Source organism: Apis florea, unplaced genomic scaffold, assembly GCF_048593485.1.
Source record: "Apis florea isolate Af1SG1 unplaced genomic scaffold, ASM4859348v1 contig_1914_pilon, whole genome shotgun sequence".
Taxonomy (NCBI): domain Eukaryota; kingdom Metazoa; phylum Arthropoda; class Insecta; order Hymenoptera; family Apidae; genus Apis; species Apis florea.
Window position 1 is genome coordinate 2,124,926 of NW_028256504.1, and position 22,911 is coordinate 2,147,836.

The following is a 22,911-nucleotide window of genomic DNA, read 5'->3' on the forward strand; positions in this document are numbered from 1 at the left end:
ATGCAGCGTGCCAAGCTCGGGTGTCGGAGGCGTCCCGGGACGCTTTCCCTAGTTTAGGCTTTTTGCGCCCGAGTGTTATGCGTGTGAATCGTTGGAACGAGTGTGTTGGTATGCCTGTTTTGCCAATTTTTAAATATAGGGTTAGGCAGGTTAGGTAGCATATTTCTGGTATGTGTGTGTTGATTATAAGTAGGTAGGGCCGGGCAGGTTGTCACACTGTCTCTATTCGGGTAGGCGCGTTTTCGCGTGGCAACCTGTTTCAGGAAATATAATTCGAAAAGTGGAGGATGAAGCTGGAACGAGTAAAGCGTGTCTCTCTTCTCTGGCTTCGTCTATCGACTTTTCGAATTTCGCGCTCGAGATTCCGCGATTCAATTTTTTTTTTCTTTCCCTTTTTTCCTCGATTCGCCGAGCGACGAATCTCGAGCCTAGATTTAAGTTTCAGCGGGCATCGCGCCCGAAGGAGGAAGACCGAAGAGGCCCGACAAACTGTCACGAAGAGGGCTGCAACGAATGGCTTCTCATTTTTTGGATCTTGTTTGGGTCCAAAGAATGGGAAGTCATTGTTACTACTACTCGTCACTGTGCTCGTTTTAGCAATACGTAGTGTGTGTTTTTGTATCGTCTGGCCGATGCATGCAGGCCCGTCATCCAATTTTAATGGGCAACTCGCGATTTTTGAATTATCGTTGCGCCATTGTCTTTAAATGTCTCAGTTGTAAATTGATACAATTGAATTGCAAAGATATTAGCTTAATTTTTCAATAGTAGCTTTTAGCATACGAAATAGTGAGTTTGCATTAAAAATTCTAAAATTAAATATTTTTTTTTTTATTTTTTTTTTTTGAATTAATGTTGCGTATACGCCCATTATCCTTCCACTACGAATGTGGAAGATGTTCCTGGACCACTCGATGCAGTTACAAGAGCTGCATAAACGTGGTTGTAACAATGGATCCGTTATTAGTGTTGCGTTTAATTGTTTTAATACGAGTGCATAAATTAATATTAATAGTGTTACGTAAATTAAAATTACAATAATTCATTCTTTTTTTTTTTTTCGTCGAGTAATAATTGCATTGCAAATAGAATGAACTCTTCGCACTCTTCGCGTTTTTTTTTTCCTTTTTTTTTAAATTTAGTGTCGCGAGAGATAAAAAAGGATCCACTCACGGGTTTGTTCGAGTTCGAATTTTGGTTTTTTTTTTTCAGCATCTCCTCGCGAAGAAAGCAGTCACTCCTTGCTGAGAAAGGGTAAGAAACAGGTAAGATTAGATTTAGATTTCTGATGAGTGGGATTTCACAAATTGTTTAATTCTTTGTGAAATTCTAGAAATATTCTTGAGGGGATATCAAATATACGCTTAATCATCCTGCTTTTTCCTTGTCGTCAAAAGTCATCCTCGCCTTCCTCGTTTTCTTATCAGATTCTTCATTGATCTCTGTTCTATACTCTTCAAAACAGTGCAATCGTTTGCCATCCCTAAATTCTCTCGTTCCAAACAATCAAATCCAATAGTGCCTGCTCTCATAATTTTAGATCATCGTTCTTTTTTTTTTATCCCTACAACCTCATTTCGCACTTTCATTCTGAATTAGAATTTAAGATATTTGTATATAGGTAGGAATTTTTCATTGTATTTTTAATAGGCAGATTAAGTTAGATTTATAATTAATGAAGCTATCTTAAAGATAATTTCATTAGATGAACTATTTTCAGTGAAAATAGTATCGATATAAGCAAGTACTTTATAATGAAATGTATTTATAATTAGGTGCATGCTTAGTAAATAAGGATATTGATTAAACAGATAAATGCACAATTAATAGGCAGAATAATGTTTTCCGAGACACTTATTTTGCTTATTTTTTTAACTATCGATTATTTTTCATTTTCAGAATAATGAAAATGAAATATAGCGATAGAAAGTATTTCTTAATCTAGATTTTTATCTTAATTTTTCTAATAATTTCTCTAATTGTTCGTTTTGCACAACGGTCGAAGGCTCGAACGTTTCTTGTCGGAGAAAAAAATTTCTTTGAAGGTGAATAATTTTTTGCGTAAAAGACGATTAGAATGTGGTAACTTCCTAATCTAACTTAATCCAATTCGACATGCGTAAGTAGTGTGGTGAGGTTAAAACTATAAACTCGGTGGGTAAAAATATAGGATACCGTCGATAAAAAAGGAAGAGCGAAAAAGCGTGGAAAAGTATTGTCAAGCATTCGAAATTTAACATTATTGATTTTAAGATTCTCGTTTCTGCGTAATTAAAATCAATTTTTATTTAAAATAAAATCGAACTTTAAAGAAAGAGGAATCTTTACGGATCTTAAATGGCAAAAATGCAGTTAAAACGTAGTAGTTAATCAATTCAATCGCTGGATGTCCCGTGAAGTAATAACTAGCTGCATAATATTCCTTGGAAAGATGTTGTAACGTTCGCTAAACGTAGATGCGTATCTGCACGTATAATTGCACGTTATCGTTCGATGTAAAAAAAAAAAAAAAAACTAATAAAATGCTAAATAAGACATTGATAAAAATGCACGGATCAAATAATATTGTTCCTCTTTAATAAATTTATACGTCTAATAAATTTATATTTCGTCACGGTCTATTGATTAAATATCGATGAAAAGTTGTTTTTCATCGATATTAATGGACAGTTTTATTTAATCGGTATTTGCATAATGAGAATATATCTAAAATACGGGATAATTAATCGTAACTATTTTTTTCATTCGGCTGAAAAGTCTGTAATGGAAAAATTTCATAATTCTACTTTTACACGTCACAATTATCGTGTTAAATAGGTTAGGAATTATATAAATAGGTTTCTTTCTCCAATTTTTTAAACAAACTTTAATCATTGATTCATTAAATTTCGATTCAAAATCTAAAATATTTTTTTATCTTCTAAGTAATTTTTCATATTTGTCCTTCGTGAAAAGTTTTTTTCGGTAAAATATTAGGACATAACCTCACTTCGATGATAAGCAAACACTATGAGGTATAGTAAATTTTTTTCCAATTTAAATAATGTTTTATCTATTCTGTTTCATCATAAAAAAAAAAAAAACGTTTCACCACTTTCTTATACGTTTTAAAAATTTCTAGTAACATTAGCCTAGTGAAAGAATTAAAAAAACTCTCGTCAAAACGACGACAAATATTTTATTTCATTCTTTCCCCTGTATTTTTTTTTTTTTCAAGAAAGAGAAAGAAAGAATACAACTGCATACACCTTGCCTATCATCACTTTAATTACAATCATTTACGCGCGAAACAGATACTACAACCGAATACCGTGTCCGCCGTATCAATGGAATATAACGCAACGAAGAGGTTATGTTACCGATCCTTACCTTCGAAGCGTTTATTTTCAGAAACTCGGATGCCAAGAGGCACAAGTAACCGATACAATTATTCCATTTACGTGACGCACGTTGATCCAAGGATGCATGGTTTTACATGGTTAACGTCCCTGGAAATGTTAATTTATCCGCGAACCGGATACGTATACGTACGGCGGTGGTAATAAACGGTGGCGAGGCAATGAAAGTTCCAATGGACAATAATGGTGGCTGGCGGCGGGTTACGATTCGAGAGCCGGTTGGTATGCCGGGTGTGGTCACTCGTTTCGAATATTTAGCCGGCAAGGAAAGCGCTCCCCGATAAAAGATAAACCTATCTACTTACCGTGTATATCTGGCCGACAGTGAAAAATGCCCGCCAAGCGGCCGACACGAGCTCTGTGCTCAGTCGCGTGACGGAATCTAAAGTGAAAAGGAACTCGTGTCGAGGCTCATTCTTAAACCTTCGAGAGTATAATAATACGTATACGTATAGGACGTTACACGATACTCGGTCTTATGTTTATTATGATTCTTAAAGAGATGGAAGAAGATAGGTTTCTTACGAACTGCACGACTTTGTTTTTCTTTTTTAGTACGTATTGTACTTTACGTCGAAAATTTTTTGTTGGTTGATTAGAAGTAATTGGTCGGTTAGTATTTTAATATTTTTCCTTTGTTCATTTAAAATTAAGCGTCTCATTAAGATTTTTTTTTAATTTTTCAACGAAATTTTTATATAGATTCCATTCGTGAAACGAATCTTATATATGTATACTATCCGAGTTCGTTCGTTTCTGCACACACCCTTGACTCGTTAACAATATACCGTTATACTTGTTGCGAAACGTTTGTTTATAGCTTGTTTGAAAATTGGATCGTGAAAATAGAATGTCGATAGAGATCGCGAGATATCTTTCCCTCGTTGAAAACGTTTTGAGAAATATTTTTCTCGATGTTGTTTTTTTTCCTTTTTTTTCTTTTATCATTTTTGGAAATGATGGTACAATTTCATAACACGTCGAATGATTTGATCCAATCTTAAGTATCAGGCCTTAAATTACCAGCCAAGCAATACGAGCCAGCTATATGATAAAGGAAACGGACAAGTAATAAGCAAGATAAGCCACGCTTCGCAAAGATAAGAGAAACAACTTGCTTTCGTCCTTTATTTTTTTTTTTTTTTTTTCGGTTTAATCGATCTATTCGCTCATAAATCGATGCAAAATACTATGTTAATGATATTTATCGTTCTCATACGCGTAATAATACTTCGTTGCTTGCAAATTTTTTTCGTATTACGTAAACAAAAATAAAACAAACTCGCGAAATATCTGTAAAGTTAATTTAATCGCGCGAGTGGAAAGAAGGATCGACAAATAGTTACGATGATATCCCGTCGATAATCGATGATCAGAAGCTCGATCGAGGTAAACGGCTTGGGCAAAAGGTATTATCAACGGCGACGCGTAATTGCAGATCTACATGCCTCGTACCCTTCTCTTTCACCCGTCACAGAGGCCGATCTCTGTGAAAAATGTGTAGCACGCCGGAGAAAGGTTAGCCACGGCTATTAGATACACTATATACAGCTCAGTGGTTCTCATTCTCACGCGAGTTTCCTTTTTTTTTTTTTTTTTCTCTTTAAGAAATTATTCGATTCTCTTCCTCGATCGTTAACGACGCGTTTGAAGAGTTTCTTTCTAATTGAAAAAAAAACCAGGGGTTCTCAAATGGAGATATTTCTTTCGAAACGATAATTGCTTCGATCGAAATATTCTCCGATTGAAATTAAAGAAATTTTCGATCGATCTTACGAGAACCACTGTCACAGTCTCTTACGATTGCAAAACGCACACGGGACGGCCTTTTACAACGAGCAACGTAAAAACTTTTCCCCCGCATTGCTTCCAATTAGCGGATTAATGACTTTGGCTTTAACGCGATCGCATGGGAAAACGAACGTTGAGAGGGAGTCGAAAGTGAAACCCTTCCGCGATCCAATTGTTTTTCCTTTTCCTCCGCAATAATCTAAGAAGATTTAGGGGAGAGAATGTTATCGGCAATCGAATACGTAATTGGCAGCAAGTACGCATTTCTTCTTCGTTTATTTCTAACAGGAATAAAAACGTCCATTCTTATCTATATACGATCCAGCTGTTGCTCTAATTATCTTGAGTCAGTAATGATGAAAATTGATGAAAAGGTGAAACGAAATTGTCGCGTATGATATATATATATATAAAGAAAACATGTTCGAGGCGAGCTATTCGAATTACGCAAGTGATTCTGAAATACCAGGAAGTCTTACTCGAATGGTATGCACAATCGTATCTCCTATCTCGTTTTCCGAATACGGAATAGGTAATGGCGTATAATCTCATCGTCGGAATCGGTCACTTTCAGACTTTTAGCCGAACGGATACTCGTTTCTCCCCACTCGCTATTCTCCTTTCTTCCTAAACTTTTTCACCTCGAATCGGTATATGTTCCAACCGATTTTTGAATTACTTTAGCAGCGGTTAAAAGATTATTGCTCTTTTTTAAAACTTTTCAACGCACATTTCGATCAATTTTTCTCCTATTTTAGCGTAAATAATTTCTCTGTAAATTTCATTTTTACAAAAAAAATCATTGTCGATTCGAAAATTTTCAATAACTCGATCCCGTCGTTGCGCAACGAGGTTGCGATTTATACTCGCGCGCCGTTCGCATATTTTCCAGTGATGCAACGAGCGTGTAACAGCCGGTGGCTCGTCCGCGTGAAAAATTTATCGGCCGAATCACAATGTTGCATCAACGATCGATCCCTCTCGATGCTATTACGCCTCGTCTTAGAAATCGGTCTCCATCTCCTTTTACCAATACGAACAGAAGAAGAGGGAGGAAAAATATCGATCGGAACGAGACGAAGAAAAAAACCCATTGACATTTATCCGTTGTTTGATAAATAAAACGAACGCGATAAAGCGCAACGTCGCGATTCGTTTGCATTTCTAACGAATGCAACAACACCACCGTTTATCATACGCGATAAAAAACTCGAACTCGTCGAATCTTTTCCACCAAAAAACATCAAATTTTTCTTTTATATAGGCGTACTTACTTGAAGTATGAGCGTCTTGAGCTCTTGATCGCTGAGGAACGCCGGCTTGTAGTGGCCCTCCGTGTACGAGGTGACGGCGCCCAGAATGGTCTTGAGGTGTTGGACAGCCATCCTGAGCACGGTCAGCTTGTCGAGTTTGCGGGACATGGCGTGGCACATGGGCACCATAGCCGAAAGCTCGGTTATGTACGTGTTCATTTTGTCCCTTCTCCTTTTCTCGATCTCGCTGTGATTTTGCCTGGAACACAATCCAAAGGGGGGACAGGGGAAAAACGTTTTTAGAACGGCGTTTCGAGAGAGATTCGTGATAGATTCGTGTGAGATTTTGAAAATTTTGGGAGGGGGGGGGGGGAGGACGCTTTTAAGAGATGCTTTTTTTTTAAGGATCCCCTTTGGCAAGCAATGGAGACTTTTCTGGAAATGTGTGGGGAATATATTTTAGACAGAGGCTTTTTTTTTTTTTTTTTTTGAGATCGATGTGAAATTTTGGAAATTTTGTGGGGATGCTTTTAAAAAATTCCTTTTCCACGCATTTTTTGCGAGTCTTTTGGATACACTTTAGAGACTTTTTCTCGAGATAAATGTCGGTTCGGATTTTGGAAATTTTGGGGGGAGGGGGGGGGGAGAGTGCATTTTAGGAAAGAATCCTTTGGCAACTAATGGAGATTTTTAGTCGAAATTTCTTCGAATATTTCTTCGAAACTTTTTAAGAAATTTTTTGGAAACTGTATATTTTTCTCGAGATAGATATGAATCGGATTTTGAAAATTCCTTTCCTAGGAATTTTTTTGAAAACTCTATAGAGACTTTTTGCGAATCTTTTGGATACACTTTAGACAGAAACTTTTTTTCGAGATAGGTGTAAATCGGAAATTTTGGGGGGGGAAAGATCCAATGGAGATTCGTAGTAGAAATTTCTTCGAAACAATTTTTCTAGAAATTTTTACGTGAACTATATATAGAGATTTTTTGCGAATCTTTTAGATATATATTTCATGTAGACTCTAAGATTCTTCCCCCCAAAAAAGAACGTAATCGATGCACAAGGAAGATATATATATATATAACACGCGAAAAATGGAAAAATTCCTTGTAATCGTGGAGGGGAGAAAATATCGAGGGATCGTCGTCCTCGTCGTGTTAAAGATCTCTTTCTCGAGAAGAATACGCGGTCTCGCCGTTGAATCAATTATAAATAAAGGCGATTTAAGCTAATAAACGCCTCTTTTGTGAGCTGCGTCGCATCGGTGATTCGACCGTGAGGAATTCGCATTCATCGTCCCCGTGGCGATCAATTGGCCGGGGCCGGAAGTCGCGAGAAACTAGTTTCGATTTACAAGCTGCTACTCTTTATTAATTTAAACGTTCAATCGCATCGAACCTTGTACACCTCGCTGTAACAACCTCTCTTAATTATCGCACTTTTTCCATTATTTATATTTCGGCCAAAAAAAAAAAATTGCTTTATGAACTAAAAAAAAAAAATCTGTATTATTTTATGAAAAATTGGAACATATCCAATTGAATTCGTACGCGTTTCTGTCAAAATAATTGATTCCTTATACGGCCAAAAAAATGCTTTATAAACTAAAAATTATTATTTTATGAAAAATTGGAACAGATCCAATCGAATTCGTATGGCTTTGTGTCAAAATAATTGATTCGGCCAAAAAAAAAAAAAAATACTTTACGAACTAAAAATTACCATTTCGTTATTACTTTAAATTGGAGCAGATCCAATTGAGTTCAAAAAAATTCTTTACGAACTAAAAATTACCATTTCGTATTACTTTATGAAAAATTGGAGCAGATCCAATTGAGTTCAAAAAAATTCTTTACGAACTAAAAATTACCATTTCGTATTACTTTATGAAAAATTGGAACAGATCTAATTGAGTTCAAAAAAATTCTTTACGAACTAAAAATTACCATTTCATATTAAAAAAATTCTTTACGAACTAAAAATTACCATTTCGTATTACTCTATAAAAAATTGGAACAAATGCAATTAAATTCGTACGGGTTTCTGTCAAAATAATTGATTCGGCCAAAAAAAAAAAAAAAAAAAATACTCTACGAACTAAAAATTATTATTTTACGAAAAATTGGAATAGATCCAATTGAGTTCAAAAAAATTCTTTACGAACTAAAAATTACCATTTCGTATTACTCTATAAAAAATTGGAACAAATCCAATTAAATTCGTCAAAATAATTGATTCGGTCAAAAAAAAAAAAAAATACTCTACGAACTAAAAATTATTATTTTACGAAAGATTGGAACGGATCCAATTGAGTTCAAAAAAATTCTTTACGAACTAAAAATTACCATTTCGTATTACTCTATAAAAAATTGGAACAAATCCAATTAAATTCGCACGGGTTTCTGTCAAAATAATTGATTCGACCAAAAAAAAAAAAAAAAATACTCTACGAACTAAAAATTATTATTTTACGAAAGATTGGAACAGGTCTGATCGACTTGGTACGGTCGAAATTCGTGTTTCTGTCAAAATAATTGATTCGTTGTAGAGCTTCTCAACTTTTCCGTGAACCTATACGATACGAATAATGCATCCTTTTTATCAAAAGAGGAGAAGGTTTCCGAAGAAGGTATTTGAAGGGATGTCGAATTTCGATCCTCCCTTCCTCTCCCTTGTTTCTTTGCATCGTCTTTGAAATCCAGGTTGGCAAGATTGGATTAATGACGCGATCGACGAAGCCAGAGGAAAGAATGAAGGTAGGTCAAGGTGGCGAGAGCGTACCTTGGCAATACCTGACATAATACCACCGTAACCGTTGACCAAGCTTTAAAAACCGTGATGCGGTTTCTCTTCGAGCAAATCGAACGAATCGCGGTTTCGTCAAAGATCGATAATGATAATCGAAACTATTTATCTTATTAATCTCGATGTGATGATTTTTCTTTTTTTTTATCGTCGATCGTTTCGTTCATTCTCGATCGATTCTTCGTTCAGCTTACTTTTTACTGTCGTCGTTTGTGCGAACTGATTTGGCATCGTCTCCCGCGTCGTCCAATAAATCACTACCGTCGCTGAAACAGACAATAAAATACGTTTCAATGGATTTTAATTTTCCTCGCTTTTTTACATTTCGACTTTTATACGTCCCTTTTTCTTCGAAACCTCGTCGCGGACTATTTCTCCAATTCGTGTTCACAAACGTTTCGTTATTTCGAATTAGGAAGGAATCGAAGCTTCCTTTTTTACGTTGGTTACACTATGGGGAATAATGTAAGCGAATAATAATTAAAGGAAGACCCGTTCAAGAAAGGGTGTATGTAACCAACGAATCAATTTCTTCGGTGGACCCCTTTGAAAATTTCACCAATTCTCCTCCTTCCCACTGCTTAATTTTTTCAAATCAATTATATATATATATATATATATTCGTCTAAATTTGAAAGAAAACGCACAGATTAATTTTATCCAATTGTTGAATATAATGCATCATTTACTCCGGAATAATTAACTGAAGAATGTTGAAAGTGAACTTATACTTCGAATAAATAAATAAATTTCTCAAACTTTGGAAAGGTTGGAAAGTTATTATTAAAGAAGAAGAAGAAGAAGAGGAAAAAAGGATTTCACGCGCTCGAAAATTGGATGGATCGCGGTCAACGAGTGCCTTCGACCAAGAGCTTCGTGGGGGAACCCCCCAAGAGAGAGAGAGAGAGGGACGCGAATCTTGGCCCGTGTTAATCATTAACTTAACCCTTTGAGCGGGTAACCGACACCTTGATTGGAGTAATTACTCCAAGTTGGAAACGTCGTCGAAAAGGGGGAGGGCGAGTCGATTGGCAAGAAGGGTTGAAGCCCGGGGGGGGCAGAGAAATATGTTTCCAGATGGAAATGTCACTCTTGAATGCGTTTATCCGGCTTCCCTGTACACTCTCTCTCTCTCTCGCTCCACAGATGAGTTAACGTGTGTAACAGTCGAGTATTCCGTACGACTTCCAACTGTATTTCAATTGTATTTCAAACCGCGTGGAATAATATCTCACTTTTTCCTCGATTGATATTAAAAATTCTTACGAATTCTTACGCAATAAAGAACATGTATACAACCAAAATTCCAATTCCATCCCTGTTCTTCACTCGTCTCAATCCAATTTGTTTAAACGAGATTTAAAAGAAATGGGGCGACAAAATTTCTTCTCAAAAAAAAAAAAAAAAAAGAAAAAGAAAAAGAAAAAGAAAAACTCACTGGCAGGAGAGTTTCCGCTTCCTGGAAACGGCGACGAACTCGTCGGAAGTGGTATCCGCGGTGGCCGGGCCGTGGTGGGTGGGGGTGGTGGAGGCGCTTCGTTGATGATGATGATGGTGATGATTGTGGTGGTGGTGGTGGTGGTGGTGGTGGTGAGCGCGGTGGTAGTGGTGGGCGGGGGCGGGTGCCTGGTCGGGGACCATGGCCGGGGGTGTCTCCATGTGCTGGGGCGGTTCAGCCCCCGTCACGATCCGCGGGGTGGTGTGGTTGGCGGCGGCGGCGGTGGTGGTGGTGGTGGTGGTGGTGGCGGTGGTGGCGATGGTAATGGTGGTGCTGGGGGTGGCGGTGCTCGTGGTGTTGTCGGTGGCGGGGGTTGGAGTCAGGCTGAGGCCTTCGCCACCCCCCGCCGAGGCGCCGGTTACTTCTCCCACCCCCGATCCCGTACCTATGTCGCCGAAGTAAACCGTGGAACACGAACTTCTGTAAAAGAAAAAAAAAAGAAAGAAGTGATTGGTTTGGCTTGTAACAACGATCGGGGTGAGGGGGTGGTCGTCGAAATTACGGTTATAGTGGGTTTTGGAGTAAGAGAGTAGTTGGGCTTGTTGGTGGTAGTCGCAGTTATGGTTATTTGAAATTGAATAATTTAGGGAATAATAGAAAAGAAATGTTGGATTATATGTTGGGATTATAATTGCATGTGGAGGATGGTAATATGGGAATTGGAATAAGAAATGCGTATGTTTATTGATAATAATTATTTGAAATGGTTGGAATTTAGTGGGATTTGGAATAAGAAAGTATATAATTTGTTGGTGATAGTAACTATGGTATTTGAAATGCTAATTTAGGGAAGGATAATGAAGGATGTTGAACTGTAAGTATAATGTACAGGATAGTAATATGGGATTTGAAGTAAAAAAAATTGTTATATTCGTTAATGGCAATTGTATTTAAAATGATAATTTAAGATGGGATAACACGTAGAAAATGTTGAATTATATTTTGGAATTATAATGAGATAGTGGGATTTGCAATAAGAAAGTATATATAGTTGTAATTATTTGAAATGGCAATGTAGGGAAAGATAATGCAAACAGAAAGATGTAATAGAAAAATGTTATATGTATCATTTCAAATACCATAATTACAAGTACCAACGTAACAACTTTCTTATCACAATGTAATTCAACATTTTCCACATATTATCTCTCCCTAGATTATCATTTTTATTACTTTTGTTATCTATATAATTAATTATACATATAATTATACATATAAATGTCAAATTATATTGGAAGTATAATATGCAGGATAATAATATGGTGTTTGGAGTTAAGAAAGTTGTTATGTTTGTTGGTGGTATTTGTAATTATGATATTTGAAATGATAATTTAGGGAGGCATAATATGTGGAAAATGTTGAATCACAACGCTAAGGATAGTAATAAAGATAACAAAAGTAATAAAAATGATAATCTAGGGAGAGATAATATGTGGAAAATGTTGAATTACATTGGGATAAGAAAGTTGTTACGTTGGTACTTGTAATTATGGTATTTGGAATGATGATATAGGAAGGGATAGTATGTGGAAAATGTTGGAATTATAACCAGATAGTGGGATAAGAAAGTATATATTTGTAACTGTGATATTTGAAATGATAATTTAGGGAGGGACAGTATGCGGGGAATGTTGAATTCTAACCTCAAGGATAGTAATAAGGATAATTTAAGGAGGGATAATACGTGGAAAATACGTTGAGTAGCAGTGTTATGATGTGGAGTAACAGGGTGATGGATATTTGAGGTGAGTATCAACAGCGGTCTTGTCCTTTAATTTGTGAAAATAGGATGAATAATAGGATGAATAGCAAAAATTTTAAATATATATAGACTGCTATCGATTTAAAAAATCTAATTTCTCGTTTATTATCAATTTTTCACATATTCTCCGTCCCTCTGCACGGATTAAAATAACAAATAGAAAGTGGTATGGTTAAAAATAAATCGGATAACTAGTTCGATACAATAGAGAATGAATACGAAGCATTTGAATGGTTTGATTAATACAGCTTATACGTTGACAAGCGGTAGTTGCAAACTGGTTTTTCCCTTCTTACATCCGCTTTTTTCCATGTTAGATCTGAATAGGTTGACATATAGATCTTGTTGCTCGAAATAAATGATCGTTCGAGTCAACAAGACTCGCCCAACAAATTCATCTTCAAGTAAATAACGCTAGCCTCATCCTCAAATTTTGAACAAAAGTTGAAATTAGAATCTGCAATTTTTCCTTCTTCTTACAAAAAAAAAAAAAAAAAATCTTACGCGCGTTTAATATAATTCCATCTAATGTACAACAAAAGTACACCTCTTGCCAGACTAACCAATTTACTTATATAGCGATAAATCAAGTTTCCAATCATTCCTTTTCTAATTCCCAATTCGTTGGAATAGAAAACGACTGACCATACGCGTGCGTTTCGCTGTTAATAAATTTCCTGTGCACGGATTAAAATTCCTCGAAAAACCAATACACGTACACATATATACGTACACACGCTTGATATTCGAGTATTTCCCGCGTCGAATTTGCCAACAATTATCGATATCGCTGCTTGTAATATATACTTTTTACTATTTTTTTTTTCATCAGAGATATCGGATGCATTGCGTTTTAAATTCACGCTTCATCGAGCACTCGCTTTTTCCTTTTTCTTCCCATTCGCTCGCTCCGTTTCTCCGTGTCAACTTATCGCTTTACAGGAACAGCAACAATGCGCACTTTTCCCAATGAAATCTGTTGGAACAGTTTCGGTCTAATTTCTCTTGCAACGGTTCCTCAAGATATTTGTTTCATGTGAGCGACATGGTGTCGCATTTCCAATTATTCGAGCTTCTTCGACACGCGATAAACGCGCGTTATTACGTAATTTGAAATTAATGCCATATATCTAAGATAAATCGGGTAAAATAGTTCGAAAGAAAACTACAATTGGATTGTTCCTCTTTTTCTTCGATCGATATTTAGAATTTTTCTTTTCGAGAGACGGAACGTAATTAGATATATCCTTGCATACCTCTTTTTTGGAACGAGACTTATAAATAAAGTAGAAATTATATCCTTGGAAAAGAGTGGAAGGGAATGTCAATTTCGATCTCTCCTGCGAATTTTCCAATTTCAAATATTTCGAAATGATCATTTTCCTTCGAATTGGTGAGGAGAGGAGAGGGGATCTTGTGCTCGACGATTCTCTTCGTACGAGGAAAAAAGACGCGGCGAAGGCCGCGTATCTACGCCCGCGGCGTATGAGTAGTTCCGTATATTATGATGTAACCTACACGATTAGCGTAATTCTATTTATTCATAGATACGTCAGTGCACGCGACGTTGCTGGTATCGCGCTATCCGCTTTTGCAACAGCCGCTCGCACGCGATGCCTCCTCAAGTTCTACGTCCGCGCGATTATATTTTACATCCTCCCCCCTCCTTAAAATTATCCTTTCCTTTCTTCCTTCCTTCGTCAGATTGTACAATAACGTGGATGGAACAATTATATTATATTTCTTCCTTTTTTCGCAAGTTTAGAGAGAAACTTGATATAATTTTTCGTTAATATAAGAAAATTGACTTTCTTCGTCAGATTGTACAATAACGTGGATGGAAGAATTAAAATATATTTCTTTCTTTTTTCGCAAGTTTAGAGAGAAACTTGATATAATTTTTCGTCGATATAAATTGACTTTCTTCTTTCCTTCGTCAGATTGTACAATAACGTGGATGGAAGAATTAAAATATATTTCTTTTTTTTTTCGCAAGTTTAGAGAGAAACTTGATATAATTTTTTGTTAATATAAGAAAATTGACTTTCTTCGTCAGATTGTACAATAACGTGGATGGAAGAATTAAAATATATTTCTTTCTTTTTTCGCAAGTTTAGAGAGAAACTTGATATAATTTTTCGTCAATATAAGAAAATTGATTTCCTTCGTCAGATTGTACAATAACGTGGATGGAAGAATTAAAATATATTTCTTTCTTTTTTCGCAAGTTTAGAGAGAAACTTGATATAATTTTTCGTTAATATAAGAAAATTGACTTTCTTCGTCAGATTGTACAATAACGTGGATGGAAGAATTAAAATATATTTCTTTCTTTTTTCCAAGCTTAGAGAGAAACTTGATGGAAATTTTGGCCGATATATTAAAATCGATCGTTTTTAATAGAATTGGACGAGCGGAAGAATGTTGTTCGCGTTGTTAATTTTATCCCTCTGGTGAAATTATACGTATATTGGGAAAAGGGGAGAGGGAAGCAGTTGCAAATTGCTGTTACGATATTATCCGTAATCTTTAATCCCTATTCGGTGGAATATTCGATCGGGCGTTATCTCTTGCGCGTCATCGCGGATTAGGAAATGCACGAGTTACACGTTGTTACGTAACTTTGTAAAGAAGATTGCGGGACGCGTGTGCGCGATGCGTTCCATACGATCCATGTATATATATATATATTGTTTAAGCGTTATATTTCTGACGGATTATTATTTTTTTTTTTTCTCACTTTACGACGAGACGTCGAGATGTTGTATTTTAAAATTAATCGTAATTGGGATTATCTTTTCCTGTATAAATGATTCTCGAGGAGTAGATTTTTTCGATATCGAAAGTCGACTCGACTCGATTCTAAAATGGCGGGTTTTTTAAAATTGTAAATTACAAGAATGGCGCGATTTCAAATTTATTCTCGATAAATTTCGAGGAGAGAAGAGTTTCTTCTAAATTATAGATTAATAATATCTCAAACTTTACTCAAATATTTCGATATCGAAAGTCGACTCGACTCGATTCTAAAATGGCGGGTTTTTTAAAATTGTAAATTACAAGAATGGCGCGATTTCAAATTTATTCTCGATAAATTTCGAGGAGAGAAGAGTTTCTTCTAAATTCTAGATTAATAATATCTCAAACTTTACTCAAATATTTCGATATCGAAAGTCGAGTCGATTCGATTCTAAAATGGCGGGTTTTTTAAAATTGTAAATTACAAGAATGGCGCGATTTCAAATTTATTCTCGATAAATTTCGAGGAGAGAAGAGTTTCTTCTAAATTCTAGATTAATAATATCTCAAACTTTACTCAAATATTTCGATATCGAAAGTCGATATCGACTCGACTCGATTCTAAAATGGCGGGTTTTTTAAAATTGTAAATTAAGAGAATGGCGCGATTTCAAATTTATTCTCGATAAATTTCGAGGAGAGAAGAGTTTCTTCTAAATTCTAGATTAATAATATCTCAAACTTTACTCAAATATTTCGATATCGAAAGTCGACTCGACTCGATTCTAAAATGGCGGGTTTTTTAAAATTGTAAATTAAGAGAATGGCACGATTTCAAATTTATTCTCGACGAATTTCGTAATTCTCTCTTCGAAATAGAGAGAAGAGTCTCTTCTTTCGATACTAATTGTAAAATATATCTTGTACATACCGACGTATAATTTATCATTTTTATTCGTCGTATGAGTGCAACAGATTCTTCCCCGCTTGAAACTCGTTTCTCCAACATTTCCATATTTTCACAATCCATATGCAACGTCGAGAAAAACGATTACAACTTGGAGAGAGAGGGAGAGGAAAAGTGTGAAAAAATATAAGAAAACGCAATAATCGCGCGTTTGCAACCCGTGCCATTTACCTTTCGACAACATTCGAGAACCCTGGCTGCCATCTGCTCGTTTTTAATACCGCGTCGTTCATCTCCAATAATTAATTATCGCCAAGCGAGTTACGCGTCGTCCTCGAGAAAATGGTGAAAGAACGTCCTAATTTCACTCGCAAGAGTTTCTTCAAGCAACGATCCTCTCCCGAATTAAGATTAAAAAATTTCCAATTAATTTCTCCCTTCGAAATGATGGATTTATTGTGTTATATATGTGTTAGAAAATGTTAGAATAAAAAAGAAAATAATCGATATATAAAGAAAATGAAAAGGACAAAAGAAAACAAAATTACAGTTTCTTAAATGTGGACTAACAACGTTAATTCGCTATTTGAACGATTGCTCGTGGACATTTGTATTTCGAACGTGACAAGGACAGGAACGGTCGAATCTCTTCTATTGAAAAAATAAAAAAATACGCAATCTCCAAGTTTGGGAAGCGTTTCGAATTTGACAAAATTCGTGAGCTTGGAAAGAAACGGATGTTGGGAAAAGAATTATTAAAACAAGAGGTTACGGCTTTTAGACATGAATCAGATACGCGCCCAAACATGTGATAATTTAACAAAATGAGGATAAAAACAAGGAAAGTGAGAATTATAAAAGCATGGAGAAAGCATGGTAAGAAGATACACTGACAAGATTGAAAGAGATGAAAAGGTTGCCAACTAGAAATATCGTTATTGCTTATTTCTCCAACATACGATAAATAAATAATCGTAGAAATGGATATATATATATATATATTGTGATGCAAGATAGATTGGAATCAATCCATAAATATGAATGAAAGAATCGTGTCATGGTGAACGAAAATTAATTCTAGTATTAATTTTGCGGATCGAATAATGAGGTAAAATAGAAAGTTTCCACTTTTTGTAGAAAATTATTAACTCACAAAATTGAAATTTTATCGAAACTGTTGACGCGTCGTGTCTTCTCTTCATATTTTCTTTAATCCGCAACAAACAAGAGTTTCAGTGTATCGTTCGTAAATTTGAAAATGAATTTTCTCCACTTTCTTTGAGCCATGGCGACTGAGAGTGCAATTCGATTTCGATGGGCTGGAAAAATTTTTAAAACGCACTTTTGTTGCAAATTTGATCCTCATCGATCTTGCAGTTCCTTTTTTTACTTTAGCTTTTTTTCTCATCGTCTGATTGTCAACACATCGTTCGAGCTCGAAAGGAAGGCTAGGTTAATAAAACCGACCGATCTCTTCGATACAGAACTAACTCTCTTGCGCAACATCGTTCTATAAATCGGTTCGACGCGGTTGAGAAAGAAAGTGGAAGCCCCCCTGAGGGGGGGGCACGTGTTTCTTTTTCGAGTTTTCTACCCAGAGAATTGCGCTCAACTTGGAAGAAACGTTGTTGGATTCGTGTCTCTCGCCTTCGAAACAGGTCGATCGATCGGTTTAAACAATCGGGAATAAGAAAATTCTTGTTGTAAGAAAAGATTTCTTTCAATTCAATTGGAAATACGTTATTCTTCTTTTTTAAGAATTGAAATTTTACAAATTTTCAACGAAACATTTATATCTCTACTTAAAACATAACCTAAAAAAAGCGAAAAGCTTGACGATGATGGAGTGGAACAACGATATCGTCGTGCGTTGTTTGGTATTATTCGTGAAATGGTATTCCACGAAAAGTGTGCGGTATTAATCTCGATTTATAACCGCGAAAGAATGTTTCTCCCTCTCCTCGAGGTTCCATTGTTTGCCGCGTATAATCACGTGACAGGAGACAAACCATCGAGCGTGATCTCATTCGTTGTTTCATTGTTGGGCCAAAAGTATCGAAAATAATAATAATAATAATTTTCAGAATAAAAGATCGCCAAAGAGGAATAGAATTTTATCGTTTCACTTTTGAATTTGTACGCGCTTTCCCCTTCTTGTCGTTCAAATTATCGTGCAAGATATAACGGAAAGAAAAAAATTGAAAAGTTGGTGGCATTCGCATTTAATAATTACGATGATATATTTTATGATCTAATCGGCACTTGGACTAACACCAACATGATACAATTTGCTTGATAATACAATTGGACGGATATTCTTGTCGAAGAAAATTTCAATTTCAATTAAATTTCAATTAAATTTATTCTCAGGAATGATTTATCGTTATCACCAATGATTAAAATTGATTTCCGCCGAGCGAGAAGTTGTTAGAAAGGCGGATTCCGATGGATTCGAGTGGAAATCGCGAGAAACAACGAGGGATCCAGCTACGATTAACGAGATCACGTGGTTGATTCAAGGCTAGCCAAACCAACGCGAGATAATTATCGTCTTATTACGCGGCAGATGCATCTGGTTATGTCACCGAAACCACCGATTCCCGTACATGCCTCGCCGTTTAACTCGTCTGCCGATTAGGAGGAACCGATCGATACCGATTCCATCGATCGAACCGTCGATCGTGTAAACAAAAGAACGGCGAAATTACCAACATCCTCGAATTTGGGTCCATCGAATTTTGATCGATCGAATTTGACCGATCGAATTTGGATCGATCGAATTTTGATCGATGGAATTTGGATCGATTGAATTTGACCGATCGAATTTTGATCGATCGAATTTTGATCGATTGAATTTGACTGATCGAATTTTGATCGATCGAATTTAACCGATCGAATTCGGGTCGATCGAATTAAACTGATCGAATTTAGATCAAATATGAATCGATCGAGTTTAGATCAAATTTGGGTCGATCGAATTTAGATCAAATTTGGATCGATCGAGTTTAGATCAAATTTGGATCGATCGAATTTAGATCAAATTTGGGTCGATCGAGTTTAGATCAAATTTGGGTCGATCGAATTTAGATCAAATTTGGATCGATCGAGTTTAGATCAAATTTGGGTCGATCGAATTTAGATCAAATTTGGATCGATCGAGTTTAGATCAAATTTGGGCCGATCGAATTTGGGTCGATTAAAAATTAATCGGGACGTTCTCTCGTGAAGATCTCTTGGAAAGGGTTTTTCGCAGAGTTTCTGCATATTCTAACAATTCGTTTCTTCTCCTCGCGAACGAGGATAATTAAACGCGAAAATTTACGTTTATTTATTTGCAGATCGAAGATAGAACCGAACCTTCTGAAATGGTTATAAATTCTACTTCGATTATTATAACAAAAGTTTGGCGACACAACATAGAGTCGAAACAGGGACTAAACGATTCGACAATTTTTCTTTTTTCTCTCTTTTATTTTTTCACTTACTCTTGAACAGCCGAAAGACTATAGTAACTCCCCTGTTGATGCTGCTGGTACAAAATGGTCGAAGCTTGTCCACCTCGATCGTCCTGATGGATCCTCGACTGCAGCTCGTCCAACGAGATGAACTCTTGCTGCTGCTGCTGCTCCTGGCCAGGCTGGTGGAGGAGCTGAGCGTAGCTCTGCGCCATCTCTTGGGCCACCATCTCCTGCTCCGGCCCCCTTTCGAAGCACAGCAGATCCTCCAACTCCTCCCTCTGCTCCCGATACCTCTGCACCTCCTGCTCTTCTCGGGGGTAACGACGGCGATCCTGGCTCTCCTGGGACTGGCGAAGGATCGGGGAGGTGTTCACGCGGGTGCCATCGCCGACCACCGCGACATCGTCCTCCATGACACCACCGGTGTCCGCCAGTAATCCACCCTCTGTGGGGACGTTCACCAACGTTTTTTTCCTCGCGTCTCGTACAACGTGGTTGCAACGTGTGAACAGTCCAAGTTTCGTGGAGGAATCTTTTTCGAAGATTTGGAAACGCGATTTTTAACGGGTTTGGAGATCGAGTCCCCATCTTTTAGAGATTTTTGTTATTCGTCGGGGCTGAGGAACGAACAACTTGGCTTTTTCATTTGGAAATTGAACTTGAGTTCCTTTAGCTGCGGAATGTGGTTTATAAACCACGTGTTTTAATTTGGATTTTGTGGAGTCGCGTTTAGAGTGATCGGCTGTGCTAAAAGTACCCGCAGTTAAAGGGTTCCCGTCGTTTTAGACGAAGAGGAAGAGTACGAGATCGTTGCGATTAATTTTTAATACTGTTCGAGTGATTAATCGAGAGACGCTTTGGAATATTACTAGACGCCAAATACCACTAGTTCTCTTCCTGGAATCAAGATTTCGCGTTGTTACGATAAGATTAGCTAGCTTAATTACGTAATTATTTGTCACGATTACTTTATCGTCTCGAGGAGAGAGAGCTTTCTTAAATAGTACGGTTGAATATCTAACCGGAAACACCTCGATGATACCGAAATCTAGGGAATTCGGTTTCGCACCACGATGAAATTATATATATATATATATATTTCCTTCTCTTTCGAAGTATCGTGCTCGTTCGGAAAATAGTTTCGTTCTTCCACGCGAGTGTCGCTAGTGTCCAACGTTTCCAACTTCACTCTAAACCGTGCTGTTGTTACATTGTCTCGAGAGTTGGCGTTTCATTCTTGCGAGCGATAACAAAGATGCGAGACCGAAAAGAGTAGTACGTATTTTATCATCGAAAAGGTAAATGGAGAAGGTGTATTAGCGTTGTCGAAGTACGAATTTTCCTTCCAAGTATATTTCTCGTGCATCCAACGAGAATTCGAACGTACGATGAGTAAATTTCCCGCGATTTCGCGATCGTTCGAGGAAGAGTTATAATGATTGGACGTCGGTAACAAATCGAAGAGGAGACGAAGTAAGAGAGAGACGAAGCGTCAATCTCTCTCTCTCTCTCTCAGCCGACAGACAATTTCATATTTTTATGACATTTCGAACACACGTTCGAGCCGTTGCTGCTTACGTGTCGACCCCGCGACACGTGGAACGCTTTTACCGATACCGAAATGACGTAACGACGCGATTAACATCGCCGCGTTTCGTTCGTTTTCGCCAGACGATGATGATGATGATGATGATGATGATTTCGAAACATCTCCAGGAGGCTAGATAGAATGATCCCCGGGTTTGAATGGAATTCTTGGAAACCCGATTCCACGATATTCGGGACGAGTAGGTGAACGTTTGATCTTTCGTGATGATTTTTTCTCGAGCGACGAAGTAAAGTGAAAAAAAAAAAAAGAGAAAGAAACGAGCGCGAGTTCGAAGGAGAGAGAATTTTTTGAAATTCCAGGTTTATGTGTTTGTTGCGTGTAAACGTTTAATATTTATGAACGGCGAGGTGTACGCGTGTATCCCTCGAGGAAAAGTATCGGCGACTTTAAATCGTTGTGTGTGGAAAATGGACGTTGAAAGACGAGAACCGAATAATAATAATAATAATAAATTTTTAGGGGAAAGATAGAAATTTCTAAGAGAGAAAAGTTGAGAAACATTTATATTATTGAGATTGGAAAATGCGTAATAAGTAAACATCGGTGGAAAATATTTCTCTTTAAGAATGCGCGTCTTTTCGTTCCTTTTTCGCCGGTCGTTCGTGAAATTTCCTATTATAATTATATAAAGTCAGCGACAGTGATTAATCGCATTGATGATTTGTTACTTCATTATTCACATTCGTTAAACGTTCGATCCTTTCTTTCGAAATTTCAATTTGACGAGGCAATAATGTAATAATTAATTAATACATTATTATAATAAAAAGATATCTTTTCCAATTCTTGATTTCCGAAGAATCTTCCATCTGATATATTGATAAAGAGATTTCTTTCAAGTGTTTCCCTTATCTACGTTTTCATCGTTTGATCTATCTTCTCACGGTTCACTTATCGAGCATTTTCAAATTGAAAAAAAAAAAAAAAAAAAAAAAAAGAAAATCGATAAATGCTTTCCACACACGCGTGCGTCTACTTTTCTTTCGAATCACTCGTTTAGTAACATTTTCTAAAACACGGTATCGAAATTCACTACGGTTTGATATTCGATAAGTGTATATTTAGTAGATGCGTTTAGTACGATGATGAAACAGGATCTGAAAAGTTTGCAAGTTTAAAAATAATTTAGAGAAAAAAATGAATGGTCAGACGCGGATCGAATTGCACTTTTTTTTTTTTTTTTTTTAGTAAGAAATTGATGGTAAACTGGGCATTTTTCGAAAGTAAAAATCCTACTCACTCGTGTCAGCCACGAATCAACTCCTTAATGCTCGAATCGTTGATCAACAATCAACTTTAAATATTCCAATTATTTTATCTATTTTTTTTTTTTTTGTATTTGAACCGATACGATGATTATTAAGGAGTCAATAATAATACAAAAAAGAGAAATAAAAATTGGATGATAAAAATTTTTCTATCTACATCGTGCGAAAGATTCGTTTCGAAAGCGGTGCAATGCAATCATCTTGATTCACCTTGAAGAAATTGAGAAAAGCATGTGTAATAACAAGGTCGAGATAAGAAAGAAGATAATTTCATATCGTAGAAGAAGAGAGTAATCGAAACACGAGGAAAGAGAGATAAATAAACGACGAGGTGAGAAAAGTTGAAAGAAGAGATTAGAATTTTCCTTCCGTGTGAACGGACTCGTTGCGACAATCTTAGGTGATGTTAATGAAGAAAT

At 36.5% G+C, this 22,911-nt stretch overlaps 1 protein-coding gene across 6 annotated transcripts in view; it reads right to left on the reverse strand.

Moving 5' to 3' along the window:
• The window catches only part of cyc (basic helix-loop-helix ARNT-like protein cyc), a 55,888-nt gene that overhangs the window by 14,204 nt on the left and 18,773 nt on the right, over nucleotides 1-22,911 (reverse strand). For all 6 annotated transcript variants that reach the window (XM_086913673.1, XM_086913677.1, XM_086913674.1 and 3 more), the window contains 4 exons: nucleotides 19,643-20,060; nucleotides 10,690-11,169; nucleotides 9,446-9,517; nucleotides 6,464-6,701 (listed from right to left, as the gene is read on the reverse strand). In XM_086913673.1, the coding sequence (XP_086769799.1) occupies nucleotides 6,464-6,701; nucleotides 9,446-9,517; nucleotides 10,690-11,169; nucleotides 19,643-20,060 (1,208 nt within the window). The remainder of the gene's footprint in view (nucleotides 1-6,463; nucleotides 6,702-9,445; nucleotides 9,518-10,689; nucleotides 11,170-19,642; nucleotides 20,061-22,911) is intronic.